The sequence below is a fragment of the Vombatus ursinus genome, unplaced genomic scaffold (genome assembly GCF_900497805.2).
Source record: "Vombatus ursinus unplaced genomic scaffold, bare-nosed wombat genome assembly UNPS02000582.1, whole genome shotgun sequence".
Classification (NCBI taxonomy): Eukaryota; Metazoa; Chordata; class Mammalia; order Diprotodontia; family Vombatidae; genus Vombatus; species Vombatus ursinus.
This window is the reverse complement of record NW_020940360.1, coordinates 24538498-24554426: the sequence shown is the minus strand read 5'-3', so window position 1 is coordinate 24554426 and position 15929 is coordinate 24538498. Positions and strand designations below refer to the sequence as shown.

Sequence of the window (15929 nt, the reverse complement as noted above, 5' to 3'; positions counted from 1 at the left end):
GCAGCATTCCCGGAATAAACAATAAATATTCATAACTTGATTATTAATGAATAATCTATGAATAAGTATGGTCTATTTATGCTCATTACTGTGAACAAGTTTATTTATAATAATTTTAAGAAAAAAGTAGATTTTTTTTTCCAAAGTAGAGATGTGTTAAATGATCAGTTTCTAGAGAGTTTTAGGAAAAAGATTGATGCAGCTCCTTCTTGATGCTGATAATTCTTACATAGATACAGAACTAAATCTCTGTAAGTTGAAGTGATTTAGTATGATTTTTCTTATGAATTCTTAGGAAATTGTATCCCTAAAGTATTCAGCAAGTAAATTTAGGTGAAGACACTGGTACTTAAAAACTTCGATCGGAATAGGTAACTATGTCCTTTCTGTATGTGCAGATCTGTAAATTAATAGCTAAAATATTGCCTGCATTAATCATTCTGTATGCAACTTCTTGTTAAAATAAAATTTATTATAATTTTCCAATTCTCCTTAAGTCGCAAGAATCTAAATCCTTTTAGCTTCTTAGACCACTAGGTATTTCTACATCAGTGTATGTATGTTGAAACATAACCATACTGAGCTCCAAGATTTGCTCTTTTCTATTTTTAAACTCTCCGTAATTTGACTAAAATCAATTACTGATATTTCATTTAGGTAACAAGTATTTATCAAGCACTAACTATATACCAGGCACTGTGCTAAGTGCTAGAAATACAAAGAAAGGCAGAAGCTGTTTCTTCACTCACAGAATTCACATGTTACTGGAGAAAATAACATGCAAATAACTCTATATACATAATGTATAGAATAAATGGAAATTAATCTTAAAGGAAAGACATGAGCAGCGGGGGGGGATTGGGGATGGGGTGGAGGAGTAGGAAAGTCTTTCTGTTGAACATGGGATTTGAGCTGTCTCAAAGTAAAGAAAAGCAGGATGCAGAGTTGAGACAGGAAAGCATTCAGTTTCTTCTGCATTATATCACTTCATTTTTCTTTTACTTGTGTTTCAATATATTCTCAATCTTATCTTATAGTTTGTTTTTGCCTCAGTCTCTATAATTCATTACCTCGTTCTATATGGAACTTTCCAAAAATCCTAGCACATGTCACTCTCCTCAGAAAACTGCAGTGGTTCCCTATTGCCTCAAGGATAAAATGCAGACTTCTCTGTTTGATATTTTAAAGTCCTTCACAAATGGCCACCACCAAGACTTAGGCATCAGGCATCAATTCCCTTTATCCACTCTATGGTCCTGCCAAACTGACTTGTGTGATGTTCCTCACATAAAACATTCTGTCTTCATTCTCCATGCTTTTGCAATAGCTCCCCCGTGTCCCCCCATACCTATAATGTATCTCCTCCATACCTCTCCCACTTGGAACCCCTGACTTCCTCTGACATTCAGCTGATCTACCACCTATAACTATTAGTGCCTTCCCCTTCCCCAAATTTGATCTTAGTATAATAGAACCTTCTACTAATTTTGTGTCTGTTTGTTTATGTGTGTTTATTTATGTTTATTAATGTGTACATTGTGTTTTCCCCGACATCATATGTGCCCCTGAGCACTGAGAGTTTCTCATTTTTGTCTTTTTATTCCTAGGGCCTAGGACAGTGCTTGGCCCATACTAGACATTTAATAAATGTTATTAATTGATAGATGGTATAAATAGCTTATTATACATTAATAGTTTTACTGTTTTCATTTGTCCCTCTGTTTTGTGTATCCATGTTTGTGTTAGTATGTCTGTCTTCTGGAGGAAACAGTTCTTTCAGATTTTCTTTCTACTATACTATCACAGGGTATGCCTGGGTGTTCAAAAAGTCTTAGTACAGTTTTATGCACTGATTTTTAATAGTGTAAAACTGCACTAAGACTTTTGGGACACCTTGTATGTAGTTAAGTATTTGATGACTACTTTTAAATAATCTTTATTCATAATTTCTTTTATCTGGAATAGATATTGTATCAAATAAAATTGCAGGTTATTTAGAATAACAATGAGTTTAAACTTTTTTCAAGATTCATTGCAATATGAATAACGTAAACACACAGTCAGGAGTCAGGAGGCCGAAGACTTTCACCTGATGCTACTACTGCCTTCTTACTAAAGAGGAATGCTTTGAGGATTAGTGCCTAATGCTGGAATGAGTAAACTGATATTACATGGTTCACTCACGTGATGTTAATTATTTCAGGGTGCAAAATATCATTTAGAAAATGACTTCTTTCTCTGTACTGTATATTACTTTGGAAAAATTAATTCATCTCATAAGGATAAGCAATTTATTTCTACATTAGAGACTTGTTTACTTGATAGCATGAAACAGTTTCTATTCAAAATACCATCATCATCATCATCATCATCAATAATTATTTTGTGAGAATCTGCTAAGTATATCACACTCTCTTGGCGTTGCAACAGACATAGATGGGAGACAGAAAATGGAAAAACTAAAAGCTTACATAAAATTAGCTATTTCAAGGTGACAAGCTAACTATGACAAGTTAGCTATTTCAGAACTAAAAAGTAGCTTGTTCAAGGTGCACAAATGGCTGGCTAGTATAAAAATGCTTGTTATATGTTAATGAATGATGATAGAAATAGTGGTTGGCTCAAGGAAAGTCTCCAGATCCTTCTGCCTTCTTGGGAGGTATATGCTTTGGTAAATGAAATGAAAAAGAAATTAATGTAGATTGGTACTAGGTAAAGAAGAGAGAATATATAAGATGTTGGTTCAGTTAACCTGTCTATAGTGTCTATAACTCTTTTGTTCAATAGAGAAATCAGGGTAAAGAGATCTCGTTTGTTTCTATAATTAATTTATTTATTTTATTTATTTATTTAAATTTAAATTATTTATTTAGTTATTTTCAACATTCACTCCATAAGATTTTGAGTTTTAAATATTCTCCCCCTCACTTTTTTCCCCCTCCCCAAGATGGCATGCAATCTGAGATAGGCTCTACTTATACATTCATAGTAAACATATTTTCACATTAGTCATGAAGTAAAGAAGAATTAGAACTAATGGGAGGAACCACAAGAAAGAAGAAAGAAAACAAAACAACAAAAGAAAAGGAGAGCAAATAGTAGGCTTCCATCTGCATTCAAACTCCTAAGTTCTTTCTCTGGATGTGGATAGCATTTTCCATCATGAGTCTTTTGGAGTTGTCTTAGATCCTTGCATTCCTGAGAAGAGCTAAGTCTATCAAAGTCAGTCCTCACACAATGTGGCTGTTACTGTATACAATGTTCTACTGGTTTTTCTCATTTCACTCTGCATCAGTTCATATAAGTCTTTCCGGGTTTTTCTGAAGTCTGCCTGCTCATCATTTCTTATAGTATAGTAGTATTCCATTACATTCATATACCACAACTTGTTCAGCCATTCCCCAGTTGATGGACATCCCTTCAATTTCCAATTCTTTGCCACCACAAAAAGAGTTACTATAAGTATTTTTGTACATGTGGGTCCTTTTACCATTTTTATGATCTCTTTGGGATTCAGACCTGGAAGTGATATTCCTGGATCAAAGGGTATGCACAGTTTTATAGCCCTTTGGCCATAATTCCAAATTGCTCTCCAGAATGGTTGGATCAGTTCACAACTCCTCCCCCAATGCATTAGTGTTCCAATTTTCCCAGATCTTCTCCGACATTTATCATTTTCCTGTTTTGTCATGTTAGCCAATCTGATAGAGGTGATGTGGTACCTCAGAGTTGTTTTGATTTGTATCAATCAAATCTAAATCAATAGTGATTTAGAGCATTTTTTCTGTATCTCTTATTTCTTTAAATTACTGTGAAAGTTTTCCGTTTTCCATTTGGATTTCTGATGCTTAATTTGATGTTAGTCTATAAATTCCTTTTTAGTATCATTGAAGAGGAAAACATAGTGCCTAGGAATTCTGGACAAAGAAATGTAAAGCAAATTACCATGAAGCATAATGGAAGCTCTTGAAAGTTGGAATCATTGGAGATTTGATTCTGAAATAATTGGTTTACTTTACAGGGTATCATTTTCCATATAAAGCCCTAAACAAAAGGTTTAGAAAAATAGAATGTTTTATTATGTGGGTCAAATATAAAGGCAGGATTAAGAAAATTGCTTTTTTCCTCTCTCTAACAGTGTGTTAAAAGTATAAACTTTTGGGGCAGCTAGGTGGCACAATGGATAGAGCACTAGTCTTGGAGTCAGGAGAACCTGAATTCAAATCCAGCCTCAGACACATAACACTCGCTAGCTATGTGACTCTGGGCAAGTCACTGCCTCACTAAAAAAAAAAAGTATAAACTTTTCATCACCTGTTTCTCACTTGCAAATGTGCAGATAATTTGGAAATTCTCACTGTTCCACAGTGTTTGTGGTTGGAAGAGTAGAGAAAATGTTATATTTTTTCACAGGATTTTAGTGCCAGAGCTGAATAGAGTCTCAGAAGTCATCTAGACTAATCCCCTCATTTTACAAATGAGGAAACTTAGGCTGGGGGAGAGTTAGTGACTTGAATAATACTTTTCATACAAATAGTAAGGATCAGAGATGGGATTTCAGATGACCCTCTGACTCTACAGGCTTGGTATCTTCCCCAGTATTGCATTGATCTGAATGTTCAGATGCCAAAACTACATCAGCACCCTGATTGAACAAAGGCCTCATTACTAAACAGAAGTGTCAGTCTGCTACAGTTAACCATCTGATAAGAGAAAAGTATAAGATTGGTTATTGGTCTGCCATAGATGGGAAACAAATATTTAGTAGTAGGGGCTGGGAAAGAGGAAAAACTCAAGTGGGGAGGTAGGGGGCTTCACGGACAAAATTCTAGTCACAATAATTGAAATAATACATTGCCCAAGGGGAAAAAATGGTCAAATAGGATAGTCCAAAACTTTTACTGCCCTTGGCTGCTGCATTTATTCATTCCTCCTGCATTTCTCTTGTTTGGGGAGGTCGAGAAGCATATAACCTCTTCAAGTCTGGTTTTCTTCCTAAGAATGTTTCAAATGCCTCTTTCTTATTAAACATCTGTCTTTTTCATTTATAGTTATGCTCAGATTTGCAAGTAGGACACCCTGGGTTCCATTACTCTTTGGGATACAGTATTCCATTCCCTCCTGCATTTTCCAATTGGTGCAGAAGAATCTTCTGTTATTAAGATTTCCTTTGAATTGAAGATCTTTCTCCTGGTCACTTGCCGAACTTGTTTTTGAATTGAACTGTTAAATTTGACCACACTGTGCCTTTGAGTTTGCAGTCTTGGGCATTTTTCTGGAGGCGATCTTTGACTTCTTTCAATTGGTATTTCATTTTCTGTGTTCAGAAGTTCCAGGCAAGTTCTCTTGTACTATGTTCAGAAGTTCACCAGTTCTCTTGTATTATGATGTTATGCTTTTGATTTTGTCATCTTCTTCTGGGATACCTGTGATTCATACATTGTATACATCCTGTGTTTTACTTGGATACTGAGTATATTTTCTTTTGATGCTTTTTTTTCTTGCTTTTCTTCTTCTAGATTGCTATTCACTTCTGTGCATTTGCATTCTCATTCTATTGTTCTCTCTCTCTTTTTTGGGGGAGTAAAATTTGTCATTGTAGATTAAAATTTTTGTGTTCTGCCCTGCTCATTATTTTGTCATGCTGGCTATAAATTCTGGTCTCATAATTCTCATTTCTCTTCTAAACCACTCAAGAACAGCATGTTGTGGTTCCATGTTCTCAAATTCCAGAGTCCTTTGTCTCATTAAGTGTTGGATCAATTTCCTGTATTTATTCATAGATGTCTGAACTCATTTACTAGCTCTGGAGGCCATATTTCTTTCTGCTATTAAAGTCTTTCCTATTGATTTATCTCCTTATATTCAAGATCTTTGTGTTTTCTTCTTCTTGAGATCTTTGGTAATTTCAATCCTCCCCACTCCTTCCTTAGTTTTCTCCTGTTACTCACTTTCTGACTCTCTCCCCTCTGATGATGGTTTTCTTGGAGGCTAGATCTCAAAGTGTCTAAGCCTCCTCCCACTCTGGGCAATTCATAGTTCACCAACCTAAGTCTTTGTCTCAAGTGACTTTTGGGAGGACAGAATTGGATCTAGCAGGATGCTAAGCTCTTTCCCTCAGGCTTAGTAGAGTACCCCACAACCTTCCCTTCCCCACTGTGGTCCTGTCCTAGTGTCATGTTGCATTCCCTCTATTTCTCAGTTCTCTAGCTAAGCACCAGCAGTTCAGAGAGCTACCATATTGGTGTTACAGGGTTGGTTTCTGTAGTTTGAGTCTTCAAGTCTCTGAGAGGAGGTGGGTATGGGGTGTGGTGTTGAACTCTATTTCAAGCCCAGGCATATGTCCTACTCCTTTCTCTCTGTTTCTTAGCTCACCTGCATAGAGCTTTTGCAGCACTGAACGTTGCTGTAATGGCACTATCTTTTGTGGTCCTAGCAAATTTCTATTGGAAGAAGAAGGAGAATTGGGGTGTGTGGTTGGGTTTTGTTTGTAAACCTGTGTATTGGGCCTTTGGGTTTAGTTGTAAGCCCATGTGTTAGGTCCTTGGGTCAGCTAGTATAGCTTTGAAGCTCATGGGAAGGGGTTGTTGAGTGAGCTCAGGGTAGGTGTGAGTTCATTGATTGGGATTTTTTAAAACTTGTTTTGGATTCCAGGTGTCTTAGATCATGGAGACAGCTGAAGTTGCTTTAGCTTTGGTACATAATTTCTATTTTGAAGAGATTTGAAAGGTAGAGGGGTTTAGAGAAAATGACTAGTCCTCCATCTTATTGGTCACATGATCTGGAAGCCTTGATCATTTGTTAAGCATAATTCCAAATTCTTCCCAGAATGGTTGGGCCAATTCACAGCTCCAACAACAATCCATCAATATGTATGTCTTTCCATAGCCCATCCAACATTGTCTAGTTCCATGTTTTTTTTTATCTTTACTAATTTTCTGAGGGTGAAGTGAAACCTCAGAATTGTTTGATTTGCACTTCTCTTATTGGTGATTTGAAGGTATTTTTCATGTGATTGTTTAGTAATTTGAAAACCTTTTTGTTTGTTTATATTTTTTGACCACTTTTTCACTGGATAATGGCTTTACTTTACATTTTGATGAGTGAACTTTGCTCAGTCATATTATATGTAGCACAAGGGTTTATGTTTTCATTTCACTTGCTCCTAATGAGTTTCCTCCCTGTATCTCCAATATGGCACTATTAGATTATTAACAAAGAATGTTTGATATTCTACTTGTACTTGAAAGGCAGTGTGGGATAATGAACAGATGGAGAGCTGACCTAGAAGCTAGGAAGACATGGGTTCAAGTCCAGCCACTGATACTTACTGGCTATGTCACCCTGAGTACGTCCCTTCACCTCACAGTGCTCTAGGTGGCTAAGACTAAAAGTACAGAGAAAGTGGTGACTTCCATTGGCAGAAATTGTTTCCTTACTTTACCAGTGGTTCAGTCCCTGGCCCTGTTTTACTTAAATGCAAGTAGCCAGTTGCAGTAGATAGAAATCATTGCTGATTTCTGAATCATACCCTTTCTCTCCTGTAGATTTTTTTTAAGAAAGTGGCGTATTAAAGTTAATATGTATAGTCATTTTAAAATAATATAGAAAATAAGTTATGAATTATATTTTATTGTATCAATTGACACTCCTTTGGAAGTATCTCAAGTAATAGAATTAATTACTTCAAGCATAGGATAGAAGGAGATACTTTTTGTCCAATTAACATTCAATATTGGAGGATAGTTAATTTGGCATTTACTTCTGATCTCTGAAATAGCATATTAATAAGAACAGTTTCAGCATACTAAAAGTGAACAACACAGTTGATAGCAGTTACCTATATAAATTTGAGAAACTCCCTTTCAGCGCTACAATTCTATGATTCTGAGTCTATTAAAATACTTGTTTATACATTGTTAAGTTTAAAATGTGCTACACTGTTTGTTTTGAAGATTCATACCCCTCCCCACTTAAAAAAACTATCAAGAACAGATTAAATTGACTTTTAGGGATCATGGGTTGGCTCATCTCTCTTCAAAAAGTTTTTGAATCACAGCTAAGAATACTCAGCCTACTCAGTGTCTTTCTATACTTCTGAAACTCAAGTTTTATTTAGATTGTTTAAGCTTGGGAGAAATACAAAAGGCATTGGGAACCAAAGAGGGTATGAAAAAAAGTTTTAGAAAAACATTCAGAAGCTACAACATACACACACACACACACACACACACACACACACACACACATACACATACACATACACATACACATACACATACACATACACATACATACACATACACAAATATGACTTAGGAGTTGTAGCAAGGTAAGTTAGGTTGGGAGAACTTCAAAGAACTTGGTGTGAAACAGAAAAATTGTTCCATTTCATATTTCTCAACCTGAAATTTAGGTCGTAATACCTAATAATAAAAGTTAGTGTTTGATTATTAATGTACTTCAGTAACTTAGTATAACAAGTGTTCTAAGGCTGAACCTCATTGTGAGTCTTCAAAATTCTTGACAAGGACTAAGGATGAAAATTTATTCAAATTAATGAAACTGAAAAAAAACATTCATTGTTAATAATCCAATAGAGCCATATTGAAGATATAGGGAGTAAACTCACTAGGAGCAAGTGAAATGAAAACATAAACCATTGTGCTATATATACTATGACTAGGCAAAGTTCACTCATTAAGCTTTAGTTTTTACAGCTTGCTGACGTCAAGCTCCTCGTCTCATGCCAAGAATACTTGGGCAGACAGCAAGCCATTTAAAACTAAAGCTGGGTGAGGAAGAGGAGGAATGGCATTCTTTCAGTTACTTTTGGTTCCTTTTCTCCATTATTTCCAGCTAATAGTTAAGTTTGCTTTGATAGTCTACTTTTAGGTTGATCTCTTGTGCAAATCATCAGCTTGTGCATATCTACAATGTTAGTTATCCTACATATAAGAGAACAGAAGCTGAGAGTTAAGTTGGCCTGCCTGTCATGCTTGCTCATAGTGGCAGAGCTGTATCCACAACCCAGGCCTTCTCGTTTCCATTTTTATTTTTATTTCATTACACCAATGTGATTTTTGAAAAAAAAATCAGATTCTGTTTTTTAAATGCTGATTATAAAACAGTTGAAAAGAATTGTCCTGAGAGACAATTTTAAAAATTGCTCATTTGTTTCTCCTCATTAAAACTTGCACTGAAACTCACCTTTATCAAAACATGAAATTATATTTATGTCATTTGTAGTTTTTTGCTGGAGTACCTATAAGTGAAATCAGAAATGGGCCCTGGCTATAGTAGGAAACTATGCCACAGACGTTCTGTCGACCTCTTCTTCATTGTGAATGAGGCACTGAAGAAATTATAAGGTGTTTTAGGATGCAGTGTTTCAGCACTAGAGAAGTATCTCAGACACTAAGAGATAATGTGCCTTGCCGAGGGTGCCATAGCCAGTCGCAAGACATGAACTCAGCTCTACCTGACTCTAAAGCCAGTTCTTTCTCTATTACCACATGCTGCCTCTCAGCAGGCCAATGCTAGTCATTATTGTTTCTTTTTAATTTGGTGTAACAGTTAATCTTGCACCCTATTCAGGGTCTCTGGTTAGTTAGAGACATGCATTTAAATCAGCTGGCTAGCCTTCTTTCCAGAACTTATAAAAGCAGTGCTAGTAGACAGCAGAAAACTTGACATGGTAACTTGGCTTATTGTTTAAAGTAATAGGTTTGCTCTGTGGAAAGGATTCCTTTTGGCTTGGAATTCTCTTAGGTTCCAAAGTCACTTCTAGAATTTCAGGGTAGGCTAGTAGCTACCTGGTGTAAGTAGAAATTCTTTTTTTCCATCTGCATCTAATTTTGAAATTGTGATTACCGTGCTTATATGGATCTTACCACTACCCTTTGTTGACCTATAGGCTGGTTTATTGCAATGTGTAATATGAGAAGCTGCCCCTCAAGAACACATAGTCATTTCAGTGGATACAAAATACAGTGGCTAACTTAGCAGCTAATAATGCCAGCTTCAGGGAATACTTTACAGCTGTCTACTTCGGCCAGCCCAGAAGTTTATGAAGGTAGAAATAAGGCAGGTAGTAAAGTTTTTCTTATTTGATTTGTGTTAGTTTAATTTAGTACTATTTTTGTGTGATATTTATTATGTGATATCCGTGATTGAGTGGCCACTGTTATAAAAACATTTCTTCCAAGTTTCCAGAAAATCTGGAAAGGAAAGAAATTTATTTAGCTAAGTTGTGCTTACCAGCTAAAATGTGAATGTCACATAAATAGGAGAAAAAGTGTCCTTTGCTCTGTTAATTTCCTGCTGTGTGTTCACTGAGTTTTTCCAGTGAAGTGTAGCCACTTAATTTATTTTCTCAGGTTAATTTATTTTAGTTTAACCATGCATATTTTTAGTATGCAGATGAATATAAGAGAATTTAAGTGTTCCAAGTTATAAATTTGCCATAATAGAAATGCATACTTGTAACAGCATCTGTTTAGAATTGACAGTATTCCAAAGCCCTGAAAAAAATTGAATTAATTTTTTCAATTCACATGAAAAATATTTTTCACAGGTTCTTGAAAATTTGTGGATCTGAATTAGTACGCCTTGAATTGGCTTGTGGCCACTTCCTCAATGAAACTTGTTTGGAGGTTATTTCTGAGATGTGTCCAAATCTTCAGGAATTAAATCTCTCCTCCTGTGATAAGTTACCACCCCAGGCTTTCAACCACATTGCCAAATTGTGTGGCCTTAAGCGACTTGTTCTTTATCGAACAAAAGTAGAGGTAAGAATTACTCATTTACTTTTGTCACCTTCCATGACCAAATTATAAGTTTATCTTAACTAATTGGTAGTTGGTTCCATGACAATGTGATGTTAGATGAAATGTTATAAATGAGGGATATATTCTTGAGGTAGGGTTTGGTAGATGCCCGGATGGAGCTGCTGTGGCAGCTGTAGTAATAGAGGGAGAGAGATGGGACAGGACCTAGGCCTAAGCCTAGTGGATCAAGAAGCACTCTGATCCTGGTTGATATTAGTGGAAGCCATGATCATAGGCAGAGGGATATGCCTGGGGAAAGTACAGTTCTAAATAAAATGGAGCCATGCTGGGGAAGGAGTTTAGTGAGTTTCAGGTATGGGAGTAGATAAAATACAAAGGAATTAGGATGAATCTAGGCATGAGGTGGGGTAGGGTGGAGAGCCAAGTGGTGGGATGGGGAAAAACAATATTAGCTTGATGTCTGGTGATCAAATTAACAGCAGAATCTTCAATAGCAGAACTTTGTAGTGTTAAGATGGAAAGTTGATTATAATGTATTAATGACATTACAAAATTTCTTTGGTTTGAGCATTTATATGTGGCACAAGCAACATGTAATTAGTTGACCACTTAATTTTAAGAATTTTAAACAAATTAAAATTTCTTATGCTCTAAATATTATAAAAATCAGTAGTGATCTTGTCATATTTGCATCCTGCATCTTGTGGTGTGAGAATGAGAGGGTATACAGTGATGAAATGGGCCATTGGCTTGGGGGAAAGAGAGTAAGTGCTCTTGAAAGAAACACAATTTTACTTTTTTTGTATTTTAAAAAAAATCTGGACTTAATAAGTATCAACTGAAATGAGTATTTCTCTATAGATAGTAAAGCATAAAGAGAGGATTGTACATGAAAATGAATATTATGTACAGCTTGCTTTTCTTTTAAAATATATAATAAATTCAACATGTAACTTTCAAAGCTGTCCTTCCTTCTGGCCTTCCTTCTGTTCTCTTCTATGCATTTCAAAAACATGTCTCAATGACTCTCTTTTCTTCTTTTATTTTTCTTTCTCTTTTTGGGCAACCCCCTCCCAAGCTCCTCTCCTCTTTCCCAGAAAAGAGAAAAACAAAACCTTTCTAACAAATATACGTAGTCAGGCCACAAATTCCCATGTTGGTCATGTCTGAAAGTATATGTCTTATTTTGCATCTTGAGTCTTCCTCTCTCTCTATCAGGAGGTAGGCAGCATGTTTTATCATCAATCTGTGGAATAATGGTTGGTCATTGCAGATCAGAGTTTTTAAATCTTTCAAAGCTGTTTGTCTTTATTGATGCCACTGTTGCATAAATTCTGCTCTTTGATCTGCTCACTTCATTCTGCATCAATTCATACAAATTTTTCCAGGTTTTTTTTTAAAAATTATCCTTTTCATAATTTCTTAGGGCACAATAATATTTCATTACATTTATATAACATAATTTATTTAACTATTCCCCAATTCATGGATACAACCTTAGCTTCTAGTTCTCTACTATAACAAAAAGAGCCACTATAAATATTTTTGTACATATGTGTCATTTTCTTCATTCTTTGATCTCTTCATGGCATAGGTCTAAGAATGATATTGCTTGGGTCAAAGGGTATGCACAGTTTAATGACTTTTGGGGCATAGTTTTAAATTTTTTTCGGCATTGTTGGACCAGTTCACAGATCCACCAATAATAGTGCATTAGTGTACTTGTTTTCCCACAAGTCTTTCAACAATTTGTCATTTTCTTTTCTTTTTTTTTGGTCATCTTTGCCAATCTGAGTTATAAAATGAAACCTCAAAGTTGTTTTGATTTGCATTTCTCTAATTTTTAGCGATTTGGGGCATTTTTCTATATGTTTATTGATAGCCTTGATTTTTTTTTCATTTGAAAATTGCCCATTATACCTTTCTATATTTATATATTGGAAAATGACCCTTATAAATTTGAATCAGTTCCTTATATATTTTGGTTTTGAGGTCTCAGAGAGAATTTCTGCAAAGAATTTTTTTTTTTGCAGTTAACTATTTTCTTTCCAATTTTAACTGCATTGATTTTGTTTCTTCTAACAACAACAACAAAAACAACAACAACACAACTTGGAAATTGGCATTATCCATGACTGGTCTTTGAGGAATTGTATATGTCACCATAATTTAAGGAGCGTCAGTTTTTTCCTCAAAAAAATTATATGTATATACACTACTATGTTCTATGACCATTGTGTTCAAGGCAATAAAGTAGTAGGAATATACAGATGAAAATTAAATACCCCTTTCCCTCTAGGATCTTATATTGTACTGCAGAGTATAGGCAGTGTACAATATGGACACAGGTAAGTTGTTGAGCTTAAGATATCAATAGGATATCCAAGGTGAGGTATTCAGCAGGCAGTTAGAGATGATTGGAATTTAGGAGAGCCATCAAGGCACATTATAATATATTATGATTGGGAACTTTAGCTGTCCAGACATTTACTAGATCTTTTTCTCTGACTAAAGGAGAGCAGCTGATAATATCTTAGATTGATGAGGATTTCATCCTTCAAAAATTCAAAGAACCGAAAGGGCAACTTGTATTCTAGACCTGACTTTCACCAGCAAGAAAGAACTGGTTGTTGGGGATGAAAATGCTAAGAACCTTGTCAGGGAAGTGACAGTTTAGTTTCAGTCAGTTTCAGTTTAGAATTTGTGATAGAGTAGAGTAAAGCCAGGCACAGTCTGGCTTGCACCCTAGATTTTTGGGAAAGCTGACTTCAGACAATTCAAAGAAAGCATAAGTAGAATCCTATAACCTAAAATTTTATGGTGTAAAGTTAATCCAGGAAGGACAGAAAGTCCTGCATGTTAAAATTCTGAAGACACAAGGAGAAACAATTCCATCAAACAGCTTATAAAAATATAATAAACAAAAACATACAAAAGCACTGGCTTTGTCCTTCAGGAATCTTGTCAGGAATGCTAAAACTCAGGATGAGCTAAAGTTGAGGAAAATGAGTAAAGCTGAGAATATAAGAAAAAATAGGTTTTAGTGTTATATTTGGGGAAATGAAGATAAAAGAAGGAATATAATTGCTGCTCAGGCTTAATGATAGCCTTTATCTGTGTGCATGTTATTTCACCTCAGTAAAATGCAAATTCCTTGAGCAAAGGGACGATTTCATTTTTGCCCTCCTGCTCCCCCTAAATGACCAGCAATGGAGAATTATAGATGAAATTGAGATGGCTAATAGGAAGTTGATTCTCAAGATAAGCTAGGAGACATACATATAGGGGGGCTAACTACTTTTGAAGAATTGTCACCAGACCCAAATGAACTACCTCCTTAAACGGGCAGGTGTAAGTGATGAGTTGCAGTCAATGATATCTGAAGGGTCATGGGGAATGGGAATGACACAGCAGGGTTGGAGGAGGGCACATGTTTTGATTTCCAAAAATAGGAAGAGAATAGATTCTGCAAGCTGTAGGTCAGTTATACCTCAAAGAGATCAAAAAAAGGAAAAGGACCGCTATGTATGTGGATATTTACAGCAGTTTTTGTTATAGTAAAAACTAGAAGCTAATGAGGTACCCATCAATTAAGGAGTGACTGACATTCAGGTATATGAATATAATGGACTATTATTGTGCCCTTTAATTCTTAAAGGGACAGTTTCAGTGATACCTAGGAAAATTTGTATAAACTGATGTAGAATTATGTAGCAAAGCTTAGAGAACAATTTATACAATAACAGTGACAACATAAAGACAAACAGCCTTGAAAGATTTAAAAACTCTGATCTAAGCAATGGCTAACCATGATTCTGGAGGACAGATGAGGAAACATGCTATCAAACTCCTAACAGTGAGGAGATGGACTCAGGAGACAGAATAAGACATACATTTTCAGATATGGCCAGCATGGGAATTTGTTTTGCTTGATTATTGCATATTTGTCATAAAGGTTTTGTTTTTGTTTTTATTGGGAGAGGGTTGAGATGGAGAGAGAGAGAGTAAACTTAAGATGGAGAAAGTAGTGAAGGATATGGTTGCCAAAAAATAAAACAAAATAAATGGTGTCACTGAAGCATTTCTTCAAGATGTGCAGAAAAGATCATAGGGAAGACCAGAAGAAAATGCAGATAATCAGGACAGCTTTGAAAGTCACATGTTGTATTTAAAGAAAACTGTAAACAGAAATTCGCAGTTTCATATGCAGTCCTTCTTTTCAGTTTTATGAATATGGAAATGCTAATTTTAATTTATGTTTGTTAACATTATAAAAAAATTCAAGTGAATAAAACACATTCCATGCTAGTGAGCTTAATTTCAAAATCATGGGAAAATTCTAAAATGGATAATTAATTAATTGATTAGTGAACATCTAAAAAAGGAGGTAGTAATCATAGAGAGCCAAGCTGACTTCATCAAGAACAGTTCATACCACTATAAATTAATTTTCCTTTATCATATGACTAGTAAACTAGTAGATTAGATGAATTGTCTCTCTGTATATATATATGTATAGTTTACTTAAATTTTAGCAAAGAATTTGGCAAAATTTCTCAAAAAAATTCTTGTAGATGAGATGGCAAAATGTGTGCTAAGGAATAGTACAGTCAGATGAACTTGAAATCAGTTTGAAGGGCTAGAACACGAGTCTTTAATACTTTGGTATGGATTTGAAAGGAGGTGGAGTAGCCCAGGAATCTGCTTGATTCTCTTACTAAATTTGTATATGGTGCAAAGCCAGGAGGAATAATTAACATGCTAAATGCAGAATAAGTGTTCATAAAGATACCAGCAAGAATCAGATCAAATAAGATGAAATGTGATATGTAGAAATGTGAAATATTACATTTTGGTTCAAAAAACCCAACTTCGTAAGTACAAGATGAAACAACAGAAACAACAACAACAAAAAATAAACCTCTTTCATAAGGCATGACTTGAAATTTTTTCTGAATATGTTCTAGGAGTTTCAGTGAACTAAAAGTTTGATATGAATCAGGAGTTTGATCTGGCAGCCAAGAACTACTGTGATCTTAAACTTCATAAAGGGGATTAGGGAGATGACAGGACCTGCTATAGTCTGTCCTTCCTAGTCAGGTATGTTGTCATAATTTTAGGTGGAGGGTTGATAACTTT

At 35.3% G+C, this 15929-nt stretch overlaps 1 protein-coding gene across 3 annotated transcripts in view; it reads left to right on the top strand.

The window, feature by feature from the left end:
• FBXL4 (F-box and leucine rich repeat protein 4) overlaps window positions 1-15929 on the top strand; it is a 140540-nt gene that overhangs the window by 62176 nt on the left and 62435 nt on the right. For all 3 annotated transcript variants that reach the window (XM_027856442.1, XM_027856425.1, XM_027856434.1), the window contains exon 6: window positions 10577-10790. In XM_027856442.1, the coding sequence (XP_027712243.1) occupies window positions 10577-10790 (214 nt within the window). The remainder of the gene's footprint in view (window positions 1-10576; window positions 10791-15929) is intronic.